The sequence below is a fragment of the Rhinatrema bivittatum genome, chromosome 2, assembly GCF_901001135.1.
Source record: "Rhinatrema bivittatum chromosome 2, aRhiBiv1.1, whole genome shotgun sequence".
In the NCBI taxonomy this organism is placed as follows: Eukaryota; Metazoa; Chordata; class Amphibia; order Gymnophiona; family Rhinatrematidae; genus Rhinatrema; species Rhinatrema bivittatum.
In genome coordinates, this window is record NC_042616.1 from 498,366,343 (window position 1) to 498,376,593 (window position 10,251).

General features: G+C 41.4%; 1 protein-coding gene across 1 annotated transcript in view; it reads right to left on the reverse strand.

The window, feature by feature from the left end:
- The window catches only part of LOC115086185, a 211,837-nt gene extending 202,303 nt beyond the window's left edge, over window positions 1–9,534 (reverse strand). Inside the window, exon 1 of the mRNA XM_029592678.1 lies at window positions 9,322–9,534. Within this exon, the coding sequence (XP_029448538.1) occupies window positions 9,322–9,416 (95 nt within the window). The 5' untranslated portion in view covers window positions 9,417–9,534. The remainder of the gene's footprint in view (window positions 1–9,321) is intronic.
- Window positions 9,535–10,251: the final 717 nt, after the last annotated feature.

Sequence of the window (10,251 nt, forward strand, 5' to 3'; positions counted from 1 at the left end):
CAAAATGGCCGCCGCAAAATGGCGGCGGCCATAGACCAAAACGATTCGACGCAGGAGGTCGTTCCGGACCCCCGCTGGACTTTTGGCAAGTCTTGTGGGGGTCAGGAGGCCCCCCCAAGCTGGCCAAAAGTTCCTGGGGGTCCAGGGGGCGTCCGGGAGCGATTTCCTGCCGCGAATCGTTTTCCGTACGGAAAATGGTGCCGGCAGGAGATCGACTGCAGGAGGTCGTTCAGCGAGGGTTCCGACCCCCGCTGAACGACCTCCTGCAGTCGATCTCCTGCCGGCGCCATTTTCCGTACGGAAAATGATTCGCGGCAGGAAATCGCTCCCGGACGCCCGCTGGACCCCCAGGAACTTTTGGCCAGCTTGGGGGGGCCTCCTGACCCCCACAAGACTTGCCAAAAGTCCAGCGGGGGTCCGGAACGACCTCCTGCGTCGAATCGTTTTGGTCTATGGCCGCCGCCATTTTGCGGCGGCCATTTTGCAAAATGGCGCCGGCTGAAGACCACAGGATTTAGTGTGCCGCTTTTCCTGCTCTCCCCCTTCCCCCGATTTAGCTACAGACCGCCGCTACGGAGGTAATTTAAGGCTACGGACCCCCAGGTAATTTAAGGCATTTGGGGTGGGGGATTTAATTTAAAGGGTCGGGGTGGGTTTTAGCGTGCCGTGTTTTAGTGTGCCGTGTTTTAGTGTGCCGCTGGACCCCCAGGTAATTTAAGACATTTGGGGGGGTTCGGGAGGGTGGGGGATTTAATTTAAAGGGTCGGGGTGGGTTTTAGGGTGTTTAGTGTGCCGGTTTTCCTGCCCTCCCCCTTCCCCCGATTTACGATTTTTTGACGATAAATTGGGGGAATTGGTATTGTATCGTGGCCCTAACGATTTTTGATGATTTAAAATATATCGGACGATATTTTAAATCGTCAAAAAACGATTCACATCCCTAGTTTGGATTATAAATGTGCAACATCAAATTTATCTGGTAAAAAGAAATGCTCCTGAGCTCACCACTTTGACCTAAAGTCAAATGGGCCCAGCAATAATATTAACACACTAAGTAGTCATAACTTGAAAAAAAACAGCTTTCACTACTCCTTTAGTATGTCCTCAGAATGGTAGATTAGAACCAATCACAACACCCAAGCTTCTGGATGGACAAAGCTGTCAACTCAGTATCATTAAGATGAAATGAGGAAGGCACAGAACTAATGCTAGACCTTTGCAGCAGAATAATCTCGGTCTTAGTGAGTCTTAAAGTGAGCGTATTATGGAAGAACCACTGTTTCACAGCTGAAAGACAAATCAATACAGAATTGATTCATTCCAGGACAACTGCATGGGAATAAACTGTATGTCACTGGCTTTCAGCTTATATCCTGAACAGAGCCCTGCCGGCAATCTCCAAATTGGTGATTAATAATTATTGAACAATGCTGACAGGTCAGATCCTTGTGGCACTCTGGAACTCATGGGATGCCGAACAGAACAGCTACTACCAATCCTCACTTAATACGATCTCTCACTAAGGTATGACCGAAACGAGTTCAGTACAGTGCCTGAAATCCCACATTTTCTTGACCAAGGATGCTCCAACCAGACCTATGCCCCCCACCCAGCTAGTTGGGTTTTCAGTATATTCCTAATGAATATGCATAAGAAATATTTGCATATATAGGAGATAGTACATGCAAGTAAATCTCATGCATATTTATTAGGGATATACTGAAAACTCGAAAGGCTGGGTGGGTTTGAGCACCTCTGACTTAAACGATAGAGGTGGATTTGATGATCTAGCATATCAAACACTGAAGAGATGTCAAGTAGCACAAGCACATACTTTTACCATTATCAAATACTTGTCTAATTATAACCAGGCTAGGAAGCAGCAAGATAGGGATGTGCATATGTTTTTTTCATTTTTGTTCTTAGTGCATGCTAATATTTTTAGTGTACATCAAATTGAATTAGTACGCACTAATGTGATTCAGTGTGCCCTAAGGTGATTTACTGTGCCCTAACTCACTTGAGCACACTAAAACAAAAATGTACTAAAAAAATGAAACAAATAAAAATATAATGAAATGATAAATAAATAAATAAATATATATATATATATATATATATATATATATATATATATATATATATATATATATATATTTTCCAACTGCACATCTCTATAGCAAGGTCTCAGTGCTGAGGGACTTTCTGAAGCCGAACTGGAATTGGACCATAATCTGATGCGCTTGTATAAAGTCTTCCAATGCGCTAAAAATGTGCATCCAAACTGGACACACATTTTTTTAATGCATACACAATCACCTCTCCTGGGTGCTCGATACAATAGGCAAATGAGCTGCCACATTGAAAAGAATGTGCTAGGGATAAATTGTTAGGAAAACAGGTTAGGAAAGAGTATGCTGAATTTTATGAGTAGCCAATTTGCCTACCTGTTGCACAGCCATGGGTTATGAAAATGAACATTCGTTAAATTGAGCGTCTGTTTTCCTAACCTGACCACTGGCAAGACATATTTTTTTTCATGTTTCTGCTTTTCTGTAAACTTTTGGGGCTCCTCAAGACTTAATGCCAGCTACGGGGCTGACGCTAAGTTTTGAGGGTAAAATTGTGTGTGTCAGGTGCAAATTTATTTTTTACATAAGTGGTACTAGTTAATAGTCTCATCAAAATAGCATTTACATGTGATGAGCATTATTAGCTACATGCTAGTTTGGACACTCATTTTAGATGCGCTAATCCCTTTATTACATAAGGGATTATGGACGTGTGTCCAATATGCACGTCCAACCATGGGTTAACCTGTGCTCTAGCTTAAGCACATGGTATTTCATCGGCCTGTAAATAAGGTACAACGATGTCTTTCAGAACCTTCAAAATTGCCACATTACAAGGGTTCAAAGGAAAAAAAGATGGATTTACTAAAACAATCACCTAAGTGACTGCAAAATTTGAGACCTTTTGAAATTCAAACCATTTCATATCCATATTTGAAGGGAAATCATTAAACCAAGAGTTTACTGAAGTGAATTTGAAGGAGATGTTCATGGTCCTCATGATAAGAAATTCATAAAATCATCACAGCTAAACTGCTGCAGAATAACCCTTAGGCGATATTGTCAGGCTCTATATCAAATTAAAATTTTCTTGTTAGTTATTCCTGACACTCTGAAATCGCAAAGCAAAGAAAGATTTTTTTTGCATCATCATAGAATTATAGTGGGTCAGTTGAGATTTAAGGGCCAGAGGAGCCTCAGAAGTTCAGGAATGGCACCAAAACCTCTCTAATCTATGCAAACCTTGCCTTCCCTCACAGAGATCAGGAGTAAACCAGCTTACATTCTTCACGAAACTAAGAAGGACCACATTATCAAGAACCTCATTAAGGGTTGCCAAATGGCTCCAGATTTTCAGGACAGATTGATCCAGTCCTGGTTTTACTCCCCTGCTTGCAGGTTCTTATAATCTTGCTTTTCTTAGGGAATGCAATAGACAAATCACAATAAGTCCCAGCATGCAATGGGGCAAAACCAGGACTGGATCAACCTGTCCTGCAAATCTAGAGTCACTTGCAACCTTGGTTGCAGGCCATATATAAGTAGCAGAGTTCACATTTGGAGGCTCAAAATCAGCTAATGCAACAGCTAACTGCTCCTTAAACTATTTAGTATCAAATCTGCCTCATCTCATAATTGACTGCTGTGAAAGCTCTGAAAGAGCAGGATCTTCAGAGCAAGGATAGGAAAAAATAATTAAAGAGTGATCGGTTCAACAGACCCTTTTAACATCAAGATCAAAAGAATAACAAGACACAACAGATGAGTTTATAAACACCAAATCCAATATGTCCAAGCTTATGAGTCGACTTGTGAATATTTATTTATTTATTTTAACTAAACAAAAACAGAACGTTGCAACTTGAGGTACTGCAAAAAAGCAGATGTATTGTACTTTTACTTTTAATATGTAATTAACAAGACTTACCAGAGAGAGTGGTATCAGAAAGATGTCAGTGTGTTCGCAGTCTCATGAGCTCTTGCCCTTACAGGGCTACAGCCCCTCTCTTGACTTCACCACTTAATAATTACGTCATTTACCTACTCTCTTCAGGTTTGTCTATTAATTACCTACTCTCTTCAAGTTTGTCAATTAAACTTATAATCTTATAAAGTGCAAATATGCCTCCCTTAAAATCCCTAAAAACACCCGTATTTGACCATCTAACATGCCACAACCAATCATTAAAACATTGTATGTTTCGATTTATGCTTATCTCTCAACAGTATTTCTACTATGTTTCTTCGCCGTGTTACTGCACTGCTTCAGATGAATCGCCCGACATTGGCCATGTTTCGGCGCACTCCTCGCGCCTGCTTCAGGGGCTACCGTTCCTTCACAAACTCTGTTACAAAAAACATAAGTCTATAAATACCTTTAAAACGATGTCTATACGTATCTCACTCTACTAATGCATTGCTACTTACAATTCAGTGTGGCACAGATTCTTCCTACCGCTTTGTCTTTCAAAAAATGGCGCTCAAGCGCTAATCTTCCATCTCTACCGGATATCAGCTGTTTTATACTCTAGCCTCAAATCTGGAACTAACCTATCCACTACAAGAAGACCGCCCAGTCAACTTCCTTATTAAGCCCAGCCGGGGCGATTGTATTCAACTTAAAGATCCAGCGCTGTTCGCGCTGTAATAAACAAAGATTTAAATCCCCTCCCCGCTCATCCTGCTCAATACAGTCCAAAACCGTACTATGTAAAGTCTCAAAAACATGGGATTGTTCAGCGCAATGCTGAACTAATGGAGCTTCCATCCTTCCTCGTTTCAGTGCACTCTTGTGCTCCGTCAAACGCGTTTTTAATGCTCTCGTGGTTTTGCCCACATAAATGAGCCCACAAGGGCACCAGATGGCATATATAACATTTCGAGAGACACAGGTAGTTGCTCTGATCGGTTTAAATTTTTTTAATTTCTCAAGAGGAATATTTATATTGGAATGAGCAAGTGGGCACATTACACACGACCCGCATGGGAAATGACCATTCCCTTCTTCGGATCTAATTGCTGGAACTTTAAAATGTGACCTGACCACCTGATCTTTAATGCTCATTCCTCTTTTGAAAGCTATTAAAGGCTGAGTTACAAACTCATTGTGAACCTGTAATACGTTCCAATGTCGTCTAATACTCTGCACTATCTACTAAAATCCAGCGTACTTTTGCTTGCGCCTGATGCGCCAGCAAAAGTACGCCTATTCGCGTTTTTTGAAAATCTACCCCATAGTATCTTTTAGAAGCACTAAATTAATTTGAAAAAATAGTTTATTAATACAAAGAAGTCAACTGAGTCTTCAATGGGTGACTAACTGAAGAATGCCATCATTGCATATTCTTAAATAATCTATATTGTAAATTGTCTACTTGTTTTTAGTATATTCAATATAGGCCTGGTTTTCAGCTCATTTACACACTTAAAAATAGGTTCTTACACATTTAAAGGCACTTTTCCCTTGTAAGTGGGCTTTTGAAAATTGATACAATACATACCATTGAATTATCCATAGGATTTACCCACGTAAGGTCACTTTACACGGGTAAATGCCTTTTGAAAATTGCTACAATAGATTGTTACATTTACACATGTAAAAGCTTTTGAAAATTACCCCATAATAGGTACATTTTAAAAGCCCATGCTTGCCAAAACCGGGAGCTATGCGCGCTGAGCGAATTTTAGAAGCTGCCCAAGTATGTGCGTATCTCCCGCTGCACGCACAAAGAAAAAGTTTACAAAAAGGGGCGGAGAGCGGGCATGGTCTGGGTGGGGCATGGGCTTCTTGGAGCCTGGCCAAGAGATGAGCGCCTAAATACTTACTGGCATGTTCCAGGGTTCCCTGCCACATGAATTTACTTCTGCTATGGATGCTGTGTAAGTTTTAAAACAAAATTTAGGCAAGTCAGTGGGTTTTTAAGGGTCGTGGCTAACAACAGGGAAGGGATGCTTTTAAACTAGAGGGTTTGGAAGTCCTACCCCTTAACCGGGAGAACTGGGAACAAATTGGGAAAATAGAAAATGGCATCAGTGCACTCCCCTTGTAAAATGTATGCGCATGTCCATTTAAAACTAAGCGTACATGTAGGTGAGTCCAGGCTATTTAATAACATGCGCACATGTATGCACCTTTGTGGCGTGGGCCCTGGGCGGAGGCCAACAAATGTGCGCACATGCACCATTTTAAAGGTCACCATCCCTGGGAGCATCAGCAAAATACAGCTTTAAATAATGTACTCAATGACACTCACTTGCAAGCTTCCATGTATACTGGTAAAGAGTTCAGTTTTACTCATAGTGCTAATTTTCAGAAAATGAAAACATGAAATTGTATTTCTTTCTATAAATAGTCTCTCTCTTGCTCTGTGGTCAGTCTCTGTGTCTACCCTCCTTGATCTGTCTCTTTTTCTATCTAACCTGAGGCCCCAGAATGTCAGACATGAAATATGTAAGATTCTTCACAGAGGCTTTCCACTTCACTTATGACTTCTTCAGCATCTGTCAACAGCTTTTCATCAGATAACAAAAAAAAAAAGGCTCCAGCTCATGAACTAGAACTACAGTACTCTTGTTGTGGCTCATGATTTGGCTTAAAAATAAAAATCAGAGTTGAAGCTTGGTTTGATTCTTTCGGGAATTAGGTTAAAGTAAATCAAATTTGATCAAGATAAAGATGGAGGAGGACCACATTATGGGGGTAATTTTCAAAAGGAGTTACATGCATAAATGTAGCTACTATTGTAGCAATTTTCAAAAGCCATTTACTCAAGTAAAGTGCACTTATGTGAGTAAATCCTATAGACAAGTCAATGGCATATATTGTAGCAATTTTCAAAAACCCACTTACTCAAGTAAAGTGAATTTACCCCAGTAAACCTGGTTTTTACTCGAGTAAATGCTTTTTAAAATCAGACTCTATCTGAATTGTAGTGCATCTCATCCCCTAAGTTAAATTTGAAACTGTCTCCTAATCCTTAATTGGGCAATTTTCAAAATTGTGTGGACAGGTGAAAAGTCTATGGGGGAACTTTTTCCCTGTGGAGTTTGCCCCAGTTCTCAAAGGGAAAATATTCAAGTACCTGCATATACATTTGCACCTATTTTTTCACAGATATTTTTTCTGGTAAAGAAAGGAACGGTAACTTTCAAAGTGGTGAATGGGCGCATCTGTGCTCGTGTTCATCAGACTGCACCCAGGGACGTGGCTATTTTATAACTTATGCACGGATATGTGCACGTTATAAAATAGCCTGGCCACATGCACATGTGTACTCAGTTTTAGGCTGGGCACGCACTTTTGTGACCAAATCCGACTTCTACTGCATAAATTGTATTTTTATTCATATTCTGTTTATGTTTATTATTTTTCTTTTGTTAATTTTTTAAGGACACGTTTTATGTTAGTTTGATTATAATTATGTTGTTGTAAACCGCTTTGGTCAATGTCATATTGGTAAAATGGTATATAAATATGTTAAATAAATAAATAAACAAATAAATAAATACATAAAATAATTGAGGGGATTTTTAAAGGGACGTACACTGACACCATTGCCACTAAAACCAGTTCACCCAGTTAGGAGCTAGGTCTTCCAAACCCCCTTAATTTTACAGCCTTCCTTTCCCTGTTAGCCCCGAAATTTAAAACCCCACTGATCTGCCTAGTTTTTTTTGTTTTATCACTCATACATCATCCATAGTAGAAGTAAAGTTACGCGAGAAGAAACCCCAGTGCACACCAGTGTGCATAATTATTTACACACAAATTTCATATGAAAATCCTGGAACACCCACGCCCCACCCAGAACATGCTCATGCCCTGCCGCACCTTGAAAACTTTTCATTTGCGCACATAGTGGGCGATATATGCATATCCGGGTGGCTTTTAAAATACGCTTGGCAGGCATGCGCCTGACATATTTGTGCATCCCCTAATTGATGCACACATTGGGCTTTTAAATTCACCTGAATGCACATAGGGCCAGATTTTATAAAATGCGCGCGGGCGTAGATTTGTGCGCGCACCCCGGTGTGCACAAATCTACGCCCGATTTTATAACATGCACGCGCAGCTGTGCACATATTATAAAATCCGAAGTCGGAGCACGCAAGGGGGTGCACACTTGTGCACCTCGCGCGCGCTGAGCCCTAGGGGAGTTCCGATGGCTTTCCCTGTTCCCTCCGAGGCCGCTCTGAAATCGAAGCAGCCTCGGAGGGAACTTTCCTTCCACTCCCCCCCACCTTCCCCTCCCTTCCCCTATCTAACCTGCCCCCCAGCCCTACCTAAATCCCCACCCCCCACCTTTGTTGTCTTAGTTACGCGCACCGGCCAGCTGCCGGGGTACGATCCTCCGGCACGGCCGCCGTGCTCGAGGCCTCAGTCCCGCCCCCAGACCGCCCCCGGACCAGCACCCTGCCCACGCCCCCGCCTCCTTCCCACCCTTTTTTCAAAGTCCCAGGACATACGCGCATCCCGGGGTTTGCGTGAATCGCCGAGCCTATGAAAAATAGGCTCGGCGCGAGCAGGGGCACTTTCTCAGGGTTATGCGTGTAAGTTACGCACGTAACCCTTTGAAAATCTGCCCCATAGTTTAGAAAATGCAAAAGTACATGCATTATTTCTCTCCTCAGTCTAACTCCATCCTGGTAATGCCATAAAAATATTCTGGGTAAAATATGCATGTTGTGGAAGAATACATGTACTTTTGATCAAATAAAGGGTGGGCAAGGTAATTTTCAAAAACGCCCTTTTACCCATGTGAGTAGCCATTTACAAGGGTAAATGACTTTTGAAAATTGCCATCAGTGAGGGCGATTTTTGAAAGATCTATTCCCAGGTAACTAAGCAGTTACCCAAGTAAAAGCATGGGCTGAAAACTGCCCTCTCCTTCCATGCAAAGCAGCATGGCTGGTGATTAGGGAGGGCAGAGCTGGCCGACAACATGTAAGACTTCCATTTTAAGAAAGGGACAAAGTTCACGGGTACTGAAGTACCCATGGTGCCGCTGACCCATGAATTTTTCAAAGGGAAACTCCGCAGGTGATCTCCCTTTGAAAATTAATTTGCAGGCCCATAGAACAAAGTAGCCACAGGCTTTTCAAGTCCTACACAAATTTTAAAAATTGCCCCCATAGAGAGAAAGTGTAGAGAGGATACAGATATTTAGTTACTGTAAATATGTTTTAAAAGATCAAAGAGAAAAGAGATAGGGAACGTTATCAGGTAAAGAAAGATAACTTTACTTACTTTGAGACAGGGACTGAAATTGCATGGAGGAAGAGCCATTGAGTGCAGTAATGCATATAAAGTCTCAGAAACCAAATCACAGCAGCATGCAGCATGAGAGTCCAGAAGCTCCATGTGCGCCACTGGGTCAACTCGAGTTCTGAAAAGGCTGCCCAAATCACAAAGCAGGTATGTTTGACAACTCTTCTGCCTGTCTTCACATCAGGCACTGTGTGACAGCTAAAAATAAAGAAAGAAGGAATATGTATGTTGGCTGACAGTACACAGCATACAAGGGTTTATGCAATAAAGGATAGCATGCAAAAAGGCCTTAATGAACATGCATGTTAAATTGTGCCCTAATGACTTTATCAGGAAATTGCTAGCATTAATGTTTACGTGCATGTACATTAGCAAGCATCATATGAAAATGAGGTTTTAATGAGCAAATGGGAAGTCACATGGTATGATCTTCTCCAATTGTATTTATCATGAGCTTTTTAAAGCCTAAAATTATACATCTGCTTAGGGTCAGGTATTCAGTTTTGGATGTTAACACTGACTATCAAAATCCTGTGTTAACAAACCCAAAATAAAATGACCAGTTAACATGGGAACTTTCATCTCCCCCATCAAGATTCCTCCCCCTCTACATCCTGCAAAATTAATCACTCCCCTGCAGCATCGCTTACTCCCTTGTGACATCATTAATGACCTCCCCATGACATCATTAACCACCATTCATAACATCACTAACCCCTCCACAGAATCATTATCCATCATCCCTCACAGCATAAGTTTTCAGATTTGATAATGGTCCCAAAACTAATCAAGAAATGTTTTAAGTTAGTTAAATAAAAAGGTATCACCTTATAGTTGTTTGTTTCTTGACTTTTATTTCTATATATTGAAGTGTATTAGCAAGACAGCCACACCAGTGGACTAACATAA